At 36.4% G+C, this 23,239-nt stretch overlaps 1 protein-coding gene across 1 annotated transcript; it reads right to left on the bottom strand.

The window, feature by feature from the left end:
• Nucleotides 1–247: 247 nt before the first annotated feature.
• Nucleotides 248–13,679, bottom strand: LOC128016831 (N-alpha-acetyltransferase 15, NatA auxiliary subunit). Its single transcript, XM_052601663.1, has 20 exons — nucleotides 13,430–13,679; nucleotides 10,347–10,431; nucleotides 9,842–9,946; nucleotides 7,598–7,755; nucleotides 7,315–7,449; nucleotides 6,150–6,303; nucleotides 5,842–5,961; nucleotides 5,616–5,711; nucleotides 5,428–5,534; nucleotides 5,271–5,343; nucleotides 3,764–3,933; nucleotides 3,415–3,567; nucleotides 3,198–3,326; nucleotides 2,889–3,102; nucleotides 2,498–2,691; nucleotides 2,284–2,392; nucleotides 2,005–2,103; nucleotides 1,686–1,829; nucleotides 1,492–1,589; nucleotides 248–1,236 (listed from the first exon to the last, which is right to left on the bottom strand). The coding sequence occupies exons 1-20, from the start codon at nucleotides 13,481–13,483 to the stop codon at nucleotides 1,036–1,038; spliced, it is 2,598 nt and encodes an 865-aa protein (XP_052457623.1). The 5' UTR covers nucleotides 13,484–13,679; the 3' UTR covers nucleotides 248–1,035.
• Nucleotides 13,680–23,239: the final 9,560 nt, after the last annotated feature.

Here is a 23,239-nt window from a genome sequence, read left to right as displayed (position 1 = left end):
GGGGGTAAGAACAGTTTTTAAAAGGGAAGTCTGACATCCAGCTTGGACAGAAACAAAAACAGCCCACGGTTATTTCATATCCCTCTCAGTAGCTAGAACTAGTTTTCTAGTAAGATTAAAAAAGAAAAAAGAAAAAAAAAGGACATAAAAATAGAAGCTAATTATACTTATCTATGTTATCTACTATGCTTTGAAGACTCATTGTCAATGTGAAGGAACAGTGATGTGCATGGACTGGTGCCAAATGTGTGCTCTCACTGATTTTTTTTATTACAAAAAATCTATCATACAACAAACTCTTCTTTGAACACTGTAACCCATCTGGATCAAACAGAGTAATAGAATGAAGTTAAGATGAAGGAGAAAGGGGGGAAAGGTTTCTTCTGTCAACTCCACAGACTGGATCACAGTTTACAGCTGTTTGTTGGATACAGCCTCTTCCTTCTTCAAGATATGCAATATTAGGAACCTCTACACATGCCACTTCCCCGTTATGACATCACTTCCTGTCCATGTCCAGTCTTCCCCCAAAAGTACGTCCAATGATTCAGCTGCCTTTACACACCAACTCAATCCAGATCTTTTGCACAAGCCACATAACATTTTTAAGCTTTTATTTTTCATATAAATTACTCAATAAAACAGGGGGAAGATGGGTTCGAGTGCGCTTCTCTTGCTTGGTTTGTTGCCTATGGGATTTGCTCTCGCCATTGCACAAAGTTTGCATTCAGACATACTGTATTTCAAAATGGGATGCATGTTTGACTAGTTTTCAGTTAGAGAGTAGTCATCAGCAAAGTTAAAAAAGTAAAATGGGCATTTTATTCTCTCCTCCCACCCCAACACCCGCCCCTTCTTCCTCCACTCCAAAACACAGTCATTGTCTGTCAGTCCTAACTGCAATTTCTGGGGGCGTGGGAAGTTCCTCACAGAATCGCATTAGTCAACTGCAACCATCTCAGGTGTTTGACAGTGGCGGTGCCACATTGCCTCCAGTTCCATCTCCTCCCTCAGTCCTTTACCCTCTTCAGATCTTCACATATCATTGGCCAGCTCCTCAGTTTCTGTGGAGACATCTCCATTGACCGCAATCTTCATGTTTTCCTCATAGCCTGGGGGCATGAAGGCCATCGTATAGGGGTAGATCTTTTGACACTCTGCTCGGTATAACTCTGCGGTTTCCTTAGCCTCTCCAAGGCTGCCATCATGCAGGCTTTCCAAAACATCTGTACAAATCTGCAAAAATTAAATAGTAATATAATATATGTAATATACTAGGGTTTCCCAATTAGGGGTTTGTGAAGGAACTGCCGGGGGTTCTTGAGTTGATGTCAATAATACATTAAACAATGTACAACTGAAATGGAATGTTGCTGCACAACTAAATGAAATTAAAACAAAATCATAGACATCGTCTTTGTCAGGTGGAAACCTCACATGTCATTAACCAGCTAGTAAAATCATCTTAAGGTCATGTAGCCCATTATGTACCTGAATATTTCTGTTGTTCAGTGATTCATCAAGTGCTACAGCCAGTTCCACGGCTTTCTTTTGTGTTGAAGGGTCTAAGTAGAACATCATTTTGGCAGCTGTAAAGGAAGAAAACAGGTGGAATTGAAAACTGAACACGAAAAAGTAGCCGTTAAAAAAAAGCTGTGTGCATATAAAGTGTTGCGTATGCGCACCTGCTACTCGATGAGGGATGGAATTGAAGTGCTTGGTGAGGAAGGCCTGGTTGAAGCTCTTAGCATTACTTTCCCCAAACAGCCTGGAGATTTCCTGCTTGAGAACCATGCTGACCGATTCTGCAAGGTCTTTACTTTCGGACACTGTTAGCCAATCAACATGAACACATTACCAACCAACTTTGCAATTCAACCAATGCATGGAGGTGAACATGGTGTCAACAGCAACAAATTAAGACATAACAGTGACGAACTGACCAAATGTAAAGAAAATACAACCAAACCAATAGCAAGAGGCACCCTGGGTTCACTCACTCACCTCCTTTAAAGAAGCGCACTAGACACTGGTGAAGCCAAGGGTGGTCCGGGTCTATTGCATAGGCCCTCTTCACTGACTGCAGCATTAACAGGTACTTTTCTGTGAGGAAATTGAGGAACACTGAAATCATGCAGCTATACAAGTTGAGATGTGGCCACAGATCATTTGTTTCATATTCTGACTAAGAGAAATGGATCATTTAAAAAAAAAAGGAACTATTATTAGTCTGTACAAATGGAGATGAGAATGGAATTCAGAGATAAAGCATATACCATATACCTTTCCTAAAGTAGATCTCAAAGGCCAGAAGGTGTGTGTCTATCTTATTCTTCACCAGGTTTTTCAAGGGTGTCAGAAACTTTACAGCTTCATCTAATGGGTTCTCCACCTTAAAAATGAAAGCGAAACAAAACATTTTTTGTCCAAGCACAAAGAACAGGCTTCGGATTTCTTCCAATTTCCCCTTGGTATTTGCTACTAAAGAGATACATACCCTGGCCAGTTTCTCTGGTACAAGTTCCTCTTTAGGTCCACCGATCTCTTCGTCATCATCCTCTTTTTTCTTTTTCTGGTTCTTTAACTGTTTCTCTTTCTCTGCGTTCTTTTTTTCCTCCTCCAGCTGTGCTTTCTTCTGTGCTCTCCGTTGCTTGTTCCTTAACTTCTTCAGTTCTTTGTCAGTCAGGTTTCCTGTTTGGATAATCCAAGCAATATTAAGCACACTTCTTTTTAAAGAAAACACGGTAAACACATACAAGTTTGCTTCCGTTTCTAGCATGGAATAATAAAGGTAACTGCAACTTTTTTCCCCCTCACAATCCTACAAGTGACTTTTTCACAAAAGAACTGTAGCAGAATCTGGCTTCCATATATTTATGGCATATTACCGGTATCAGCCTGTAGTTCCTTGCTGTCATCCGTAAGCGGGTTGTCATGCAGGTTGAGGTAGATTTGGATTGCGGTCTGTGAGGCTCTGAAGTAGAATGGGTGCATACGTAACACATCTTCCAGTTTAAGCAGGTCCACATAGGAACGCAGCGTCATCTTCCTCATACAATACGTATGGAAGTCAAACTGGTCATCTGTTATCTCTACAAAGTGCTGTAATGAACGAATGTGAGAGCGAATTAACCAGATGAAGAGGTACAATCAGCACACAAATACCATGATATAATGACAAAGCAAAAAGGACTCACCCTTTCAATCTCATGGCATTTTTTGAGCGCTTCTCCATATTTCTTCATGGATTTATAAGCCAGAGCACATTCAGTCTGGAACCACATGCACTGCATCTCATTCAGGTTCTCTACCGCGGACGCTCCCTCCTGAGAGAGAGAGAGAAACAGAGCTGTTACACATAAAACACCTGTGAGTAGAATATATACACAAATATAAATCACACATTTCCCTTACCCTTGTGAACTTGGCGCACATTTCCTCAGCCTCCTTGATCAGACCTGCTTTAAGCAGGTACTTGGCGCATTTAGAGTTAATAAAACGATCTGCTGTGTCCAGGGCCTGAGCCTCGTCCATCCAACGAGCTGCCTCCCGGATGTTCCCAGCATGCTTGGTAAAGAAAAATACAAATGGGATATGACAAATCAAATCACTGAACCCACCTAATTATTCTACATTTCTTTTAATTTATCACACTGTTTGGTGAGACACAGTTGTTGCAATCGTCGCTTCAATTAGCATACTGCAATTTGAATTAAAAGAATTACCCAAATGCTAATTGTATGCAATGTGTTTTGGACATCACCTTGTATATCTTGGCTTTAATGAGGAAGAGCTCTATCAGAGTGGGTGTGCTCTCAATGGCAGCATTGATGTATTCGAGAGCCATGGTGTGCTGGAAGATCTGATCATAGTGCTGAGCCAGGAAATACTGCACCCAGAGTAATGTAGTGGGCGGCTCTTCCTTGCCATCATCTACATGTAGACATCAAAAGAACCAATAAAGGTACCACTAATGCACTAACACATCAGGTGGCTCACCAAAGTGTCACGTTTTTCATTATTAAAATGTCTCAAAAATTGCAAAAGCTATATATATATATATATATATATATAAACCAGGGCTCTGCAATAAGGACTGCCCGGTGGCCTGGGGTCAGTGTGAAAGGCTTGGGACAGTTCACATATTTGTAATTGGCCCGATCGGGTCACTACTGGACTGTCACGAAAGTTTATCATTTGCACGTGTTTTTAAGACTTCCTAAAAGACCACTACATTCAGTACTTGTGCACTGTGTTCTTGTGCTTGAAAGGACAAATATAAGAAAGTATGTCAAAATATCCATCTTGGCGAGTACCTTTGTATCTTTAACAAGGATTAATCTAGATTTCATTTATACAGTGGAGTACAGATGCACTGCACTGCAATCATATTAAAAATGTAATTTGTGTGTAAATATTACTCTGTGTGTAAACGGACGTTAACAGAGGCCAGAGACACGGACGCAAATATTAGAAAACACTGTAGCAGGCAGAGCAAGATCACTGATCACAATGTCAAAATATTGAAAAAAAAATCTGAAATGTTGAATTGGGGTCTATATGAATGTATCTCTGTGGGGAACTGACTGTCTTCAGAAAAGTTTACATGGCGTTTTATGGATTCAAGGTAATAAGTACAGCGGTAACCAAAGAAATGCTGTTCCATAAGCTCCACCTACTGTCAGAGGGCAAATTTGCATGCTCATTCAGCCCATCTGCTGTTTTTCAGAAAGCTTCATATCATTTGTATCTTTGTTTTATACATTCATTTGTGCTACTGCTTGTAATTTGTTCTTATTTACTGACTGCTGAATTGTCTTTAACAATGTCTTAACTTTATATTTATAATTAGGCCAGTAGTTTTGGCTGTGGTATCAAAATTGGAATCAAGAATTATACAATTGAATTGGTATCTACAAGTTTGGTTTCATATACACTTAATTATTAGAATAGAAAATAACAGGTCGAAAATTACAATAATTTCTTTTTTCTTTTTTGCAGGGCAAACACACACACACACACACACTAGAATAATTTACTTGACCAATTCATAAAGACAGAAAAAAACGTGACATTGAAAAGTGACATTTAAACTGTGAAGTCCAGTATGAAATTATCAGTGACTTGATAACACAAATTTTGTGTTCTGAAAGTTAAAGTACAGATTAAGATTTTTTTATTAAAAACAAATAATAATAATTTGACATTGCCCTAATATTTCAAACCATAAAAAAATAAATAAATGGAATAAAGAAAATATATCAACATACCATCTGGGCTGAACATTCGACAGCTCCGTAAGGACGTTTCAAAACCAACAACTAATTCTTCAATTATTGACACCTGCAATTGAAACAAAATGTCAAAACACATCTGGACATAAATCCCAGTTAGTATGTTTTCTGTATGCGTTGATTATGTCCTCACCTTCTCTTTGTCCTGATAGAGAGATCGGAGTGTGGTGAAGACGGGAGGACAGCCCTTACTGAAGTTCATTCTTAAATACCTATCTAGACACTCCCGAAACCCATCTCCTGAACAACACAGAAAATATTTCATTCAAAAACGTACAACTTGCAGAAGAAGCTGATGTATTATTAGGAAACACTGCCTACCAGACAGGAAGCTGAGTGGTAATCTGCGAGGCACCAGGCCTTTAGGGTATTTCTCCCAGGCCTCCTCATAGATTTTCAGCTTCTCTTCTGTACTTGCTGAAGAAAAAAAAACAACAACATTTAACGCCAGAATTGCTGTGTTTTGTTAAAATGTTACTAATGTGTGTATAAGACGAGAAATAAAAATAACTAAAAACGCAAACAAATCATTTTGTTGTGTGTGTACCAGGCTTGAGGGCTTTTTCCAGGCCATGGTAATAAGACCAATTTTCAGGATTTCTCTCCTGTAGTCGCCTGTACACATCTGCCGCCTCCTCAAACCGTTCCAGACTCAACAGCAGCTCCCCTACACATCCACAACACAAGCAGAGAACATTAAAGTGAGAGAATGTTCCATTGGGCACCAGAAACAGGAAGTCAATCTGCTAGACAAGCAAAATGTGAATAGGAAAAACTGCATGATGGACGAAATAATATAGAAGCAGAAGAAGAAAAAAAGTGGAAGATGAGAAAGAAAGAGGCGCACTGATGTACCTTTGGTTTCCTCCACGGCCAGTTTGTCACAGATCTGTTTCTCGTAGGTGGTGAGATGCTCCAGAGCTTCTCTGAAGAGTCCCGCCTCCCTCAGGACCTGATTCTGATACAGCAGCAGCTCACTGTACTCGTAATCCACCTTGTCAGGGGACGTCTGAAAAATCAAACATTCATAAACCGCATAAAAAACAAATACAGGACGGATTTGTTTTGTGAACTAATCCCTCCGAAGCACTATATAACAGTTAGGAATCTTTTATTTAGCCTGCCAACTTGTAGTTTCCAGTTGTGCTAGAAACCAATGAGAGGAAGTAAGCGTCTTATCTTAGACGCCACAACAATCGTTTGCCATTGTGTTGCCCGTTGACCTGGAGTGGCAAGTTGACGTCTTCACAATACCTCATTAACCACTCCTGTGACCTCTGTCCCTGTTCTTTCAAATCTATTCCAAGCAAACAGGGATATAAAGAAAATACAGGTACTTTGAAACTAAGCTGGATATTTCTTGCATGCTCTAAGAAGAGTGTTTGTGTCTTGATACAATGCAGATGTGTGCATAAAATGCCCTCCACTTTCCTATGTAATAAACGCAGAAAGATAAAAAGTCTGTCTTTAATATAAGTGCAACAACAACATTATGAAAAAACTTAATTGTCTTTAAAAAAAAACAATTATAATAATTATATAAATGAGCATTTAGGTTAAAAATACTTTTATTTGTTATTGTTAACTAAAAGAACTAAAAACTGCTGCATGATTGAAATGAAGCTGATATAAAATAACATAAATATTGGATAAAAAAAACAAAGTTAGAACTGTTGCTTTAAATTAAATTATAATTTATTGCTTTATAATAAAGCACTAAAAAAAAAAGTACAAGTTTACATATGTGCGCAAATTATAATTAATCTGACTAGTACATACCATTGTTTTAATTTAATTTGTGTATGACTTTTCACAATCCATGCTGTTTCATAGCATATTACTATATTAATATTATATTTAATGCATTAATTAGCATACTTGTTTTCACTATAAAAAATTGGGGTTTAAAACCGTGTTTTCGCTGGTACTGTCATGAACTACTTACATTTAGTTATTGTGACCTCCCCACAAAACCGAGAACACAAATCTTGCTGTTTCTGCCTGTCATGTCGGCATTTACCTGTTGTGTTTTTCTAAACTCCTCAATGATTTTGGCAGCCATCTCATAGTCCTCCAAGAGGTGATACGCAATGGCGTAGCCAATCCATGACGCTCGCTGGGCTGGCCGCAACTGCAGCAGCTGATACCGCGTCTCCTATAAGAGAGTCAATGCAGTCAGAACAGTTAGGGTTTAAAAGGTTCAAGCCTTGTTTAGAATCACACTGACTCCAATAAAGAAGTCTTTCTGTACCATACTGTACTATTCAACTAATAAAATGAAACGTACTCGTACACAGACTCACCCTGTAACCCTCCAGGTCTCTCATTTGGATCTGCAGGAGCGAGAGATCTCGAAGGATCTGCAAGTTGTCTTTGTCCCATTTCAGTGCGTTTCTGTAGCACTTAATAGCCTCGTCGTACTTCTTGTCAGACCTCTGGAGCAAACCGTACACGTGCCAGCCTGAAAATCTCACGTTAAGGACTGCAGAGACAGTACAGAGCTGGTAACAGCACAATACTCTGTCCAGGACAATCACTACAATTTACAAGGCCAGAGGCAATTTGTTTTTATGGATGGTTGCCTATACTAGGGAGTACACCGAGTACGCCTGTCATGATAACAAATTTTGCTGGACAATAAATTGTCCAAGAAATGATCGCGTTATAAACGATAATATTGTCGTTCTAAGGCCAGTTTTGACTATATAATGATAATGGCATAATATAGCAGGTACACCTTTTAAAAGATCAATAAACTTTTATTTTATTTTATGGCAGATTCCGAGCAAGAAATACCAACATGTTGACTTTGTGTGGCTGAAAATGTATTAATTTTGTATTTTTGTATGTTATATTATTTTTAAATGCCAGTTAGGGATGCTTGTATTGACAATTTAACTGTTAACCGAAAGTAAACATTTTGACCGATGAAGGGGCCGTATACATATCGCGTGTTTGGGATGCTCAAGTTCGTTATTTCAATGAGGTATGCACGCTCATAATGTAAGCGATGTGGTACAACGCGCTCATTTTTTCCAGGCCCGTCTGCACCACATCTAGCTAAGAACATCTCAGCTTTTCGAAAGACACAAGCATACCAGCTCATGTGAAAAGAACCAACTCAATCAGCTTCCTTCGGGGTGAAATTCCCCGTGGTTTTTGAAAAATGGGTGCACCCAAACACTGCAGTTTTTTAACTTTTCTTTGTAAATAAATCTTGTAGCAGAGTTACAGCAAGAGTTTGTCGGTGGAGGAAATCCATTACTGAAATTTCCTTGTTGTAACCGATATCGCAGCTGATGGATGCCTAGCAACGACAGACGCCTCCGGAGCGCAACTGCCCGAGCGCTTTGGAAAGAAGGAGAAAATGACGCGCCTAGCATTTTCCATGCATTTTAGGCGACATGTGAATGGTCCCTGTGTGTGTGTGTGTGCGCCTCACTGGGCGCGTTGACACGCAACCACTCGCCTACAGACATATTTAGCTGAGCAAGCCAAATGAAGCGAGCGAAAAGAAGGCTACAATGTGGGACCATTTCGACAGAAAGGGTAATGAAGTTACTTGCAAAATATGCTACGTGGTATTAAAATAAAGCAGTAGTGCAAGTACAATGCAATATCACTTGAGACGCAAACATCTACAAGCAAATGAAAAGCACTTCCCAAAGCTGGTCACTCTAGCAAGACGTTATCTCCGGGACATCTGTGCCATCGGAGAGGGTGTTTTCTGCCGCGAGCTGTCCACAGGCTGCGCTCCAGACTAACCCCACATCATGACGTTAAATGTTTTTTTAAATAAAAATTGAAAAAAAAGAAATTATTGCGGCTGAAAAAATTAATCGAGCTAATTTGTTTTTAATCGTGCAATTCATTGATTCATCGACTATCGCGAAAGGCCTAACAGCACGATCCCACAAAATATATTATTACATCTATACGTTTCATTTATACTATGGAAAAGGCAGAATGCTAAAATAAATTAATAAGTAAAGTTGCATAAACAGTACGTTACAAATTTATATAATTGGCTTATACTACATATTTTCATCATGGACAGTCTCCATTATTAAAAATTCAAGAAAATATCTATTATAGAGCTGACTTGGTCTGTCTTCTGTCTGCTCACATTAAATTCAAATAAATAAACATTTAAAAAAAATCGGTAATGGTGTCTCACGAAGAAACAACCACTAAAAGAATGAAATCATTAATTCTATGAAATTCTTCTCTGTGAAACATTGGAAGCATTTGACTAGCAGCGAGGAAACACTGTCCTGTGTGTGTGGCTCTCTGAACAGTTGATGGTGTCACTGCACATCACAGTCAGACACAGGGCAGGAATCTTGGCTGGGGTCCATCACCCCCACCGGCCGCAACAGGCTTCACATTGAGACAAACACTGACATGCTAATTCTGCTGCTGCTGTCAACATGAGGGAATAAACTCATTCCAACTGCTCCAACACATGGACCGTTATCAGACTACTGTGTATAGATGCCAAACCGGAAGCTTTCAAATGTGTGGTCGCTCTCTATATCCAAGGATACAGACGTGGCTCTTCAGGTCATTTCGGAGACCTCTGCGGACAAGTTCATAGGCTTCTTCTTTCTTCCCCAGGCAGTTCAGGGTCAGGCCTTTCATCGCCAGCGTCTCTGCAAAGATCATAACCTTCATCTTACCCATCAACCCTTAGTAAGCTTACATGGGATAAGTAAACAAACCCCTACTACACCTTTTACTCAGGAATGTTTTATGTTGAAGACTATACACTTTCAGCTGATAACTTTGTTTTTATGAAGTATTAATGTGCCAGACTGATATTTGGGTATTTTGAAAAGATCAGTATCTGTTTTAACAGCCTAACTGGTCATTCGGCCCAGTCGCTGATTTTGTCTTGTCAATGTACATGGATATGGACATGTTTGAGTGAATATTGAATACGTTAATTTAAATTCATTTCGATTTGTGTCCATGTTATTCAGGTTCAATTGTATAGGCAGTGAAATCCGAGTGTACTTGTGTGTCAAGAACTCTTCCAGGTAGGGTTCTTACCTCCATGTTCTGAGAATTTTGGATTGGAGAGAATCTGTTTGCAGAATTTCAGTCCATTTCTGTACTGTTTGTGTTCATAACATCTCTGATGACATAAAGAGAGGATAATTACTTTAAAATTAATACTTAAAAAAAAAAAAAGAAAAACAACAACAACAAAAAAAAACAGGACAGTGTTGTAAACTAAAACTGTTAAAATAAGTATCTTTAATTGAAATGAAGGTGAAAAAAACACCTCAAAAACTAGAAACGCATAGTACTGACAACTAACTGAAGTACTAAAATTAAAAAATAAAATATATATGAAGCTAAATAATAAAAAGAAAACAAACAAACAAAAAGATTAATGCACATTCCTAAATATTATTAAATCAAAATGTAAAAAAAAAAAACTTAATTACTTAAAATACATAAAAGCTAATACAAAATACTAGGCTAGTATATAAAATAATGTCATATAATACTACATAAATATAACTAAAATAACACCGACTTAGACTGATTTCTTAGGTTGGCAAAATAAAAATTAAGTGTGGTTAGAAAAAAATACTTTTTAAAAAAGAAGAAAATACTTTTATTTCATGCTTTTTATATGACATGTATTCATTTTAACTTATGGCTAGTGCTTTCTAAAAGACAATCCATGGCAGGCTAAACTTGATACACACACACACACACAAAATCGCACTGTCCCCTGTGAACTCTGCAAATGACGGTTATTTGCTCTGAGACGTTCTATTCGGAGCAGCTTCTGTTTCCTCTTGATCCCACCGGCCTCTGCTCAGCCAGCAGGTGGTGAGATCACTGACATAACATCACTTCATTCTGTCAGTTCATCTGGAATCTGCTTTTCCACATTCAACACAGCAGCACTACTGAATCAGAGACTTCAAATCAGTTCAGGCAGGGCAGAGGCTTCGGAAACTATCCCGACAGGGATAGGAATATATGATATGATTTCAGAAGCTGACAACTTTTTTTCAGTTAGTGGCTTAGCACAACAGAACAATGAATTCAAAATGTTAAAGTACACTACCTACTCCAGTTTCCTTTGGAACGGCAAACAATCTAGCTTCTCTTAACAGAAATATTATTTTAAGCTTGTGTTATATAGTTATTAGAAAGTCACACATTATGAGTCTCTGTGTGTAACCATGGTAACATAGTTTCTCAGACTCCAAACCAAACATTTACATTTATATTTACATGTACGTGTTTGGCAAATGCTTTTATCCAAAGCGACTTCAGGCCAATTCAAGCTGCACTGACAGACAAAGAAAACAGCAACAGACACGTGGCACGTCTCAGACGTCCGGTTACCAGTGGCCAGTGCTTGTTTTCACCAATCGTGCATGCGGAATCTGCATTTGTTGGGTCTTGGGATGTCTGAGAAGTTACACATTGTAATGTGGTGACTTGGCCTTAAAGTGCATTCAAGATATACATTGGCTACCACTACAAGTATAACTTTTCAAGTAGCTGCCAGGATAAAATTTGGGGAATCCAAGATAAGAAAAGATACAAGCTAACAATTTACAACGATCTATCAAAGTTGCCTTATAACATAGAAACAAGAAATCTACCTCATGTAGTGACCCAAGTACTTTTTTTTTTTTTTTTTAAATTGAGTCATTTAATATAAATTACATATCAGAAATTAGGATGCATGTGTTATTTAGCAGAGTTAAATAGTCTGATATACAGACCAATATCAGCATTAGCCAGAAAAAAAAAAAAAATAATACATACGATAATAATCGACCATGTGAATTTATGAAGACAATGTGATTAATCATACAGATCAGATATACTGTCTTGAGCATGAATGATAAAAGAAGCAGTTTTGTATTTTGCATTTTATATAAATGAATTAAGAGTGATAAAATGCTCTTAACAACATTTGTGCATCATAGTTTTTTTTGCAGACTCGTCTTGTTATAGGTACAGTTCAACATTACATATGCATTGAATAGACTGCATATGCAAGACTCATTATATCAAAGCCACAACACAAACACTAGAATCTTTACTACTGCATGGCAAAGCTTAAAAGGTTTTTTTTTCAAGAAAAAAGCTACAATCAATGCATATCAGTTCCACCAAAGTAAAAAAAAACTCTACATGCATCTACACGTACGAAATACAGTGATGCTTTAAATTCTTTTAAAATCAGACAGTATGTAAGTGCTGAAAGTTGAAGAGTTTGTTGTTTGCAGGCCCATCATGCTGTCAGTGTCAACTCTCATGCTGTATACCAACGTATGTCCATTTTAAATTAGAGTCCACATCCAAATCTAATACATTTAAGGGTCTGCAATAAGAAATGCAATGCAAAGTCCTTCAGCAAAGATAATCTTAAGAAACATGAACAAAATAGGCAAAATGCAGCCAACACAATCATAGTCATTTGTTTTAAGAGCCCTGACTATCAAAAGTCTGCAGTTTAAATTCTTACATATATAAGGAGTTTGACAGGGAACGAGGCGAGTATAAACTCGTCGAGTGTTTGTAGCTCTAAAGTTGAGCATCACTAAACTTCCAGGTTTTCCATCAGAAGAAATATTGCAAACATGTTCATCCCTTCCTATCATCTCAAACTACTCCGGAAAGCTCACTAAATCAAAACTCGACTAAAATTCTAATTTTACAGAAATAGCCTAAGAATCTTTCATGAAGACAGTGGTTTGCTGGATGAACAGGCCAGAGACTGACTTGAGCCACTGATGTGCAACATTTAGCCTCACAGCAGAGCAGCTTGATCGTATTAACCTAGTGCTAATGGCGTTTAAAATCAAATAAACCAAGACTAATGTTACACCTCTCGTATGGTTTCATCCAACCACTGCCAGTCTCTTTCAAACAGCTTTGTGTCTGTATGTTAAGCTACATCAACACACTGACAGGCAGCTAGCAGCTAATAGGCTAAAAGCTAACCTCCATTTGACAGAAAGCGACTCTTTGGCTGTTCACTTTTGCACGCACTAAACAGTGCTGCATTAACGGCTCTCCATCACACTCATGACGACAGCCCGGGGGATTTATTTGGAAGATGGATGTTGCTGCACTGAAGTATAAGCACTCACCAGGATCCTCTTGAACAGAGCGTTTTCTTTGGGAGGCAGAGTGACTGTCGGCATCCTTTACACTCTCTCTATCAGCACATGTGAAGCGACTGCGAGTGTGTGAGGCAGCGTCTAACTGGATTTGTACCCCCTTGTTTTCTGGGTCCTCGCTTGGCTCGATTTAGTGCCAGTCTCGGACTAACTAACCCAGCCCTCACGTGGTGACAGAAAAGCCCCCTTTGAGCCCAAAATGGCCGATGCATCCCCACATAGTATGTTCCTGCACAACCGGAGGCTGCAGATTCAGGACCGCAGTTGTAGGACCCTAGTTTTTAGTGACAGCGCCACCTACCGTACTGGAAGATATAGCGATGGCTTATGGAAAGCCTTTTTAACATTTATTCTATAAGCTGTACTAGTATCTTTTTTTCATGTTACTAGTACTTATTTTTTAGACACTAGTATCTTTTCCATTAAGTACTAGTACTTATTCATTAGGTACTAGTACTTATTCGCTAACTACTAGTGCTTATTCTTTAGGCACTAGTGCTTATTCTTTAGGTACTAGTGTCTTTTGTAAAGTTACTAGTACTTAATCATTAGATACTAGTGCTTAATCATGAGATACTAGTACTTATTCATTATATACTAGTGCTTATTTATTAGGTACTAGTACTTATTTTTTAGATACTAGTACTTATTAATTAGGTACTAGTGCTTATTTATTAAAAACTAGTTCTCATTCATTAGATACTAGTACCTATTAAATAAATACTAGTACTTATTTAATAGATACTAGTACACATTTATTAGATACTAGTACTTATTCTAAATGTTACTAGTATGATTTTTTATTTTACTAGTAATTTTTTTTGTTGAACTCTACTGTAGCCATTTGGACTAGTCATAACATAAGACGAGTGAAAAGGCAGATCTGACTAGTAAGATAAGAATAGTTACTAGTAGTGATTAAAAAAGGTACTAGTGTCTAAAGAATAAGAACTGGTACATAATGAATAACTATTAGTATCTATTAAATAAGAACTAGTATCTAATGAATAAGTACCAGTATCTAAAACATAAGTACTAGTATCTAATGAATACTTACTAGTAATATTTAAAAAGATACTAGATACAATTGCAATAATTACTAGTCAGAAATTAAAAGATGATATCAAAAACAGAATAACTCCGAGTCCCTGTTCGTTTGGAGATATCTTCAACCTCATTAAGAACTAGTAAGAATGCATTTGGAGATATCTTCATTTAAACAGATCATTACATAAACATGAGTACCTCTCCACCATCCAATCAGAGTCCACATGGTAATACAACACGCAGAATAAATTTGCATTAGGATTGCGTTTTAAACTTTATTCTCATAAAAATACGCGCGATGGTTTGAAGAGCAGAGATAAAAGCATATATTGTCACAGTAATTGTTTATTTTCATCAAGTTTCATCAGTAAAATGTCTATCTGAATGTTATTCAGCTACATCTACAGCGAAAGCTGAGTTTCCTGGAACTTCATCAGTGAGTCTCACTTGTAGAGTTTCTGCGCGAGGGCGCCCTCCGGCGACGAGTATGAATTAAAAATAAATTCATTGAGTACTCATTATTGCTTGCAAAATCCTAATTTGAGTAAAAATAGCTAAAATAATTAAGAACTTTGAGGTAAAAAAAATTGCAATTCCTTATGTTCTTCTAAAGAAGTGTGCATTTTTTTGCAGCTATATTTATATTTAGTCTTGTATAGGCTTCTCAGTTTTGTATATTATAGTGAAAGTGTTATTACAAAAGTAATGTTCCTTATTTTGTTTAGTGTTTTTATTTAGAATTAATAACCATAACCATTATTAGTTTTATTGATATATATATATATATTTACTAAAAAATAAAAAACATTGGGCAAAATTCTGCAGCCCTTCAAGTACAGCAAACCTGGTGTTTTATTATTATAATTTTTTATTAATACCTTTTGGCCTTCTTTTCAAATAAAGAAAATGTTTGTCTGAAAACCAAAAGGTTTGGATTTTGTCACGCTGTCTAGTCTCTGTTTCCCTGGGTGTCCACTAGTGGGCTCACTTCCCCTTAGGCACTTCACCGTAGGCACTAGAATTCCTCTAGTCTGGTCCTGTCTTCACAGTAATTGCACTCCACGAATCGTCACAGATTTTGGGTGCCCTGTACAGAATATTAATGTAAAAACATTCAGTGTCTGCAGCACCAGTGCTACAGTCATGCCCAAAAATATGGACAGCTTTGGTATATATGATGATAAAGAAGGCTGTGAAAATTAATCTGCATTGTTAATCCTTTTGATCTTTTATCAAAAAAATTCTAAAAATTCTAACCTTTCATTGAATAATAAGAATTTAAAATGGGGGAAATATTATTATAAAATAAATATTTTTCTCTAATGCACATTGGCCAAAATTAAGGACACCCTTTTATTGAATTATTCTTTAAACCTCCATTTGCCAGTTTAACAGCTCTACATTTTCTCCTATAATGTCTGAAGAGATTAGAGAACACCTGACAAGAGATCATAGACCATTCCTTCATCCAGAATCACTCCAGACCCTTCAGATTCCCAGCTTCTCCTCTTCAGTTCACTCCTCTCATTTTCTATAGGGTTCAGGTCAGAGGACTGGAAAAGGCTATAGCAGAAGCTTGGTTTTGTGCTCAGTGACCCATTCTTGTGTTGTTTTTTAGGTTTGTGTTTGATTGTGATCCAAACATGGTCATTATAAGATTTCTAACAGAGTCAGTCACTTTTTGGTTTTTTATCTGTTGGTATTTGATATAATCAAAGATGCCATGTGTCTAAACAAGATGTCCAGGACCTCCAGCAGAAATATAGGCACACAACATCAAAAATAGAGCAGTATATTTCATTGTACATATGGTTTACTTTTTATCTCTGTGTTCACCGAACCCATCTTCAGTGTTTGTTTTTGGATGAGCTAGGATAATTTTTATTGTAACCATCCCAAACAACATGTGGTGATGTAGGTGCTGTTTGACAATTTTTTAAAAGGTTTTCTGAGCCCGAGACTCAACTATTTTCTGCAATAACAGCTGTGATCCCTGGAGAGTCTTTAGCCACTCAAACTGACCTCCTCACCATGCATTAGGATGATAAAGACACACATCCTCTTCCAGGCAGTTTTGTAACATTTTCTGTTGATTGGAAATTCTTAATTATTGCCCTAATGTTGGAAATGGGGATTTTCACTGCTCTAGCTCATTTGTTAGTCACATCTTGCAGTCACTTTCTAATTTGTGAAGCTCAATTATCTTTTGCTGCACATCAGAAATATATTCTTTGGTTTTTCTCATTGTGATGGATGATTAAGGGCATTTGGGCTTTGTTTTCCCTCTTCTTTATATTTCTGTGAAACAGGAAGCAATGGCTGGATAATTTCATGTTCATAATCACTCTGGAGTGCTCAAAATTGTGAATATGACTGGGAATATACTTTAGAGTTATTTTACTCATAAGAATTTCTAAGGGTGTTCTTAATTGTGGCCAATGTGTATTGTAGAAAAAACATTTATATCATAATGATATTTCCCCCATTTTAAATTATTATTATCCAAAGAAAGGTTAGATTTTTGTGAATTTTTAAAATAAAAGATCAAAAAGATTAACAATGCAGATTAATTTTCACAGGCTTCTTTGATCATGTTTACCAAGGGTGTCCATATTTTTGGGCAAGACTGTATATGAAAAAAAAAAAAAACATTTACATACAGCTTGTGTATCATATTTATTGTTTTTACTGGAGGAAAAATAGGAAAATAACAGCTAATACAATTGGTGTCGTATCTACATCCTGCCAGCAGAGGTCACTCAAAGACCATCAAACACATTAGGCTACTATATTTATGAAATTACAGTTAAAAAACTGACAAAAATACGTTTTCAATGTGCTTGTGTAAAAAAATAATTGTTTCTTTTCTATTTGGTTTTCTAAAAAGAAGTACATCCATCTCCTTGTTTCTGTTTCCTGATTAATCTCTCTCCTATATGTTGTTGGCTCATTAATATTCAACATACAATTACCATACTGGGCAGAAATGCAAATTTAAAAAGTACTAGTATCTATTAAGTTCAGGATATCTCTGGTCTAAAAAGTCACTAGTAACTAAAAAATAAGTACTAGTTCTATTTTTTGTTAACACGGGTAGTTTAATAAATACTAGTCACTATTGGAATAAGTACTAGCATCTAATGATTAAGCACTAGTATCTAATGAATAAGTACTAGTAACTTTACAAAAGACACTAGTACCTAGAGAATAAGCACTAGTACCTAAAGAATTAGCACTAGTAAGCCGCGTTTCCACCGCAGGAACTTTACCCAGGAACTAGGGACTTGGTCCGGTACTTGGTGTGTTTCCACCGCAGGAACCAGGAACTAAATAAAAGTTCCGGGTAAAAAAATGCGCCCCAGAAAGTCCCTGCTGGCGAGGTGGTACATTTTTAAAGTTCAGGAACTTTCGGGGGCGGGACTTTGGCGCTAAACATCCTGATTGGTTGAGTTGACGCAGCATTGGTTGAGTTCAACCACCATTTATTCGGATCAACATTTTCAAAATATTACTGTTATTGTGTCATGAAATGTAATTTTAAAAGTATTTCAGGCGAGAATGTAGTTGTTTAAAACTCAAATCTGTTGTTTATTTATAAAGACAGCGCCTATTTAAAAATGTGTTTCGCCGATCTCTGAGACGGTGAGCTCCACTCGATCAGCGAGAGCTCAGTCCTCATGTATCCGCCGAGATGCAGCCTCAAATCGGCTAGACCTTCTGATATGTGCCGCTGGCTCTGATGTGTCTTTAGTGGTTAAACATAACATATAATTCAGCTGCGGGGTAAATCTAACAGGTTTTCTTTGGTCTGTATTCAATTTATCTATATGTTAAAATGAAAATAAAAAAGGCAAGTCTATATAATATTTCGTTTCATTGTAATGGCTGTATATAACGTTACACTTATCCCTGAACTAAGTACATTTCTGCAGCTGTTATTATGTTTAAATGAAAACGAAAGGAGGCAGTGGTATTTTATATCCTATTTCGTTTTATTGTAAATGTACTGAGGGGAAAATTGCAGTAGCCAAAGCGATCTGAGTTCACGCAGCATTGGTTGAGTTCAACCACCATTTATTTGGATCATTTTCAAATATTACTGTTATTGTGTCATGAAATGTAATTTTAAAAGTATTTCAGGCGAGAATGTAGTTGTTTAAAACTCAAATCTATGGTTTATTTATAAAGACCGTGCCTATTTAAAAAATGTGTTTCGCCGATCTCTGCGACGGTGAGCTCCACTCGATCAGCGAGAGCTCAGTCCTCATGTATCCGCCGAGATGCAGCCTCAAATCGGCTAGACCTTCTGATATGTGCCGCTGGCTCTGATGTGTCTTTAGTGGTTAAACATAACATATAATTCAGCTGCGGGGTAAATCTAACAGGTTTTCTTTGTTCTGTATTCAATTTATCTATATGTTAAAATGAAAATAAAAAAGGCAAATTTATATAATATTTCGTTTCATTGTAATGGCTGCATATACACATATCCCTGAACTAAGTACATTTCTGCAGCTGTTATTATGCTTAAATGAAAACCAAAGGAGGCAGTGGTATTTTATATCCTATTTCGTTTTATTGTAATTAGGAAAATTGCAGTAGCCAAGACGAGCTGACTGAAGTTATCAAGTACGCTGCTGTTTATAGATTTACCGGACTTGCGTCGTCGCCGACATCACACTCCCGAGTCGAATGCACAAAGTCTGAACTAACTACCGAGGATGCACGTCCAAAATCAGCGTACTTTAAAAAAAGCAAACAAATCAGCAGTACTTTGTATTGAGAAACGCGCGCAGACCTACGTCACCAGTCTATTTGCCTAATCTTCCCGGTACTTTACACCGCGGTGGAAACGCAGAAAGCAACAGGTCTGGGGGAAAAAAGTTCCTGGGAAAAAAAGTTCCTGGTAAAAATGTTCCGGGTAATTTCGGTGGAAACGCGGCAGTAGTTAACGAATAAGCACTAGTACCTAATGAATAAGTACTAGTACTTAATGGAAAAGATACTAGTGTCTAAAAAATAAGTACTAGTAACATGAAAAAAAGATACTAGTACAGCTTTTAGAATAAATGTTAAAAAGGCTTTCCATATGTGTATGATATTTATTGTTTTGACTGGAGGAAAAATAGGAAAATAACAGCTAATACAATTGGTGTCATATCTACATCCTGCCAGCGGAGGTCACTCAAAGACCATTAAACACATTAGCTACTATATTTATGAAATTAGTTAAAAAACTGACAAAAATACGTTTTCAATGTGCTTGTGTAAAAAAATAATTGTTTATTTTCTATTTGGTTTTCTAAAAAAAAGTACATCCATCTCCTTGTTTCTGTTTCCTGATTAATCTCTCTCCTATATGTTGTTGGCTCATTAATATTCAACATACAATTACCATACTGGGCAGAAATGCTAATTTAAAAAGTACTAGTATCTATTAAGTTACAGGATATCTCTGGTCTAAAAAGTCACTAGTAACTAAAAAATAAATACTAGTTCTATTTTTTGTTAACACAGATAGTTTAATTAAATACTAGTCACTATTGGAATAAGTACTAGTATCTAATGATTAAGTACTAGTATCTAATGAATAAGTACTGGTAACTTTACAAAAGACACTAGTACCTAGAGAATAAGCACTAGTACCTAAAGAATAAGCACTAGTAGTTAACGAATAAGTACTAGTACTTAATGGAAAAGATACTAGTGTCTAAAAAATAAGTACTAGTAACATGAAAAAAGATACTAGTACAGCTTTTAGAATAAATGTTAAAAAGGCTTTCCATACCACTTATGGCTTAACTTTTACAGACATATGTTACTAGTGCGGCACCTCGTGCGGCTCTTCTTACAGGTAGTTCACCAACAACTATTCTGATAGCAACATTTAAATAATTCCCAAGCGGAACAAAATAAAAAATAAATAGATTCCCCCTTTTCTAAGGTTTTAGCTGAATAATATGAAATTAATTGACATGTATTAACAAAAATATATTACTTATCTATTCCAATGATTATTCTGAACATTTTAACTATTAATTGACCTTTTAAATGTAAAGTACATATAATGAATGAAATATATGAGAAGTTGCATCTGACGGCAGCTACAACTTATCACTTAGATACTAGTACTTATTTTTTAGATACTAGTACTTATTCATTAGGTACTAGTGCTTATTTATTAAAAACTAGTTCTCGTTCATTAGATACTAGTACCTATTAAATAAATACTAGTACTTATTTAATAGATACTAGTACACATTTATTAGATACTAGTACTTATTCTAAATGTTACTAGTATGATTTTTTATTTTACTAGTAATTTTTTTTGTTGAACTCTACTGAAGCCATTTGGACTAGTCATAACATAAGACGAGTAAAAAAGCAGATCTGACTAGTAAGATAAGAATAGTTACTAGTAGTGATTAAAAAAGGTACTAGTGTCTAAAGAATAAGAACTAGTACCTAATGAATAACTACTAGTATCTATTAAATAAGAACTAGTATCTAATGAATAAGTACCAGTATCTAAAAAATAAATACTAGTATCTAATGAATACTTACTAGTAATATTTAAATAGATACTAGATGCAATTGCAATAATTACTAGTCAGAAATTAAAAGATGATATCAAAAACAGAATAACTCTGAGTCCCTGTTCGTTTGGAGATATCTTCAACCTCATTAAGATCTAGTAAGAATGCATTTGGAGATATCTTCATTTAAACAGATCATTACATAAACATGAGTACCTCTCCACCGTCCAATCAGAGTCCACATGGTAATACAACACGCAGAATAAATTTGCATTAGGATTGCGTTTTAAACTTTATTCTCATAAAAATACGCGCGATGGTTTGAAGAGCAGAGATAAAAGCATATATTGTCACAGTCATTGTTTATTTTCATCAAGTTTCATCAGTAAAACGTCTATCTGAATGTTATTCAGCTACATCTACAGCGAAAGCTGAGTTTCCTGGAACTTCATCAGTGAGTCTCACTTGTAGAGTTTCTGCGCGAGGGCGCCCTCCGGCGACGAGTATGAATTAAAAATAAATTCATTTCATTGAGTACTCATTATTGCTTGCAAAACCCTAATTTGAGTAAAAATAGCTAAAATAATTAAATACTTTGAGGTAAAAATTTGCAATTCCTTACGTTCTTCTAAAGAAGTGTGCATTTTTTTGCAGCTATATTTATATTTAGTCTTGTATAGGCTTCTCAGTTTTGTATATTATAGTGAAATAGTGTTATTACAAAAGTAATGTTCCTTATTTTGTTTAGTGTTTTTATTTAGAAATAATAACCATAACCATTATTAGTTTTATTGATATATATATATATATATATATATATATATGTAACATTTGTGGCCTCAAACACAAAGTTACCAGTGAAAGGAGGGCTATCGGTCTGATGACGAGAAAGCAGCAGACAGTGCAGCAGGTAAGATGCTAACATTAGCTACTAGTTATATAAGCTGGTATTGCTAACATGCTTTAGGAGGGTATTATTATGTTGGGACATGCTGTTTTGTTTTTTAAACTGCAGTTAACCCCTCTGACATTAGTAGATACACTCCTTTCACATTGCCACTAGATGGTCTTGTTTCTGTTTTTTTTTTTTTTTTTTTTGCTATATAGCCTATATATATTTTATAAAGATTGTGAGAGAAAAGAAATTAGTCCTCCTTTCACTGGTAACTTTGTGTTTGAGGCCACAAATGTTACAAAGCTGTCATTAAGTTGAAGTTATCACACAGTCCTCGCTCAAGCCGATTACTCGCTCGGTTTCATTACAGATACAGAATTACATTACAATTACATTACTTTCATTACAGTGTGCTCCTTAGCACTGGGAGCTCCCTCTGCTGTTCATAAGGTGCCTCTGCACACCAGCCATTTCAAACCCAGCCTCCTGTATTTGGGCCACGCCTCTTAATTTGCATACACTCCTCAATCCTCAATCCTCAAATGCCCAATCCTCAATCTTCAAATGCCCAATCTTAAATCCCCAAATGCCCAATCCTCAATCCTAAATGGCTAAATGATTAAATGCCCAATGCTAAATACCAAATTCCCAATCCTAAATCCCCAAATGCCCAATCCTAAATCCTAAATGGCTAAATTACCAAATGCCCAATCCTAAATACAAAATGCCCTATCCTAAATACCAAATGCACAATCCTAAATACCAAATGCCCAATCCTAAATACCAAATAAATTTTCCACTCGGACTTTAAGTTTCAAATTTAGATTTTTAGTTTTGGTTTAAGACTTTTAGTTTTAGACTTTTAGTTTATATTCTGACTCAATAATTCCTCCATACATTCGTGATGCTGTTAAAAGAAAAGCTATATTTACATACAGAAGCTCAAATACTTTTTTTTTCAAGAGACTCATTCTTGTGACTCTGATTCGAATTTTTGGAAAACCCAATGGGGAGATTATGCAATTTTTTGTCATGGATCCAATCACTCAGCAGGTGTCGCAATTTTCTTTAACAAATTCAAAGGCAATGTTTTGGAGTATTTGTTCAGACAATGGAAGATGGATTATACTGACTGTTAAACTGGACAATTCCACTTTAATAATTTGCTATGTCTATGGATTTAATGTTCGAGTACACAATTTAGAAATGTTTAAGAAGATTTGTGAAACAATAACAGGTTTAAAGAAGTATAAGGAGGGATATGTAATTATTGGTGGTGATTTCAACGATGCTCCAGACGAT

This window comes from Carassius gibelio, chromosome A1, assembly GCF_023724105.1.
Source record: "Carassius gibelio isolate Cgi1373 ecotype wild population from Czech Republic chromosome A1, carGib1.2-hapl.c, whole genome shotgun sequence".
NCBI lineage: Eukaryota > Metazoa > Chordata > Actinopteri > Cypriniformes > Cyprinidae > Carassius > Carassius gibelio.
Note: the sequence above shows the minus strand (reverse complement) of the source record. Positions and strands in the feature narration are given on the sequence as shown.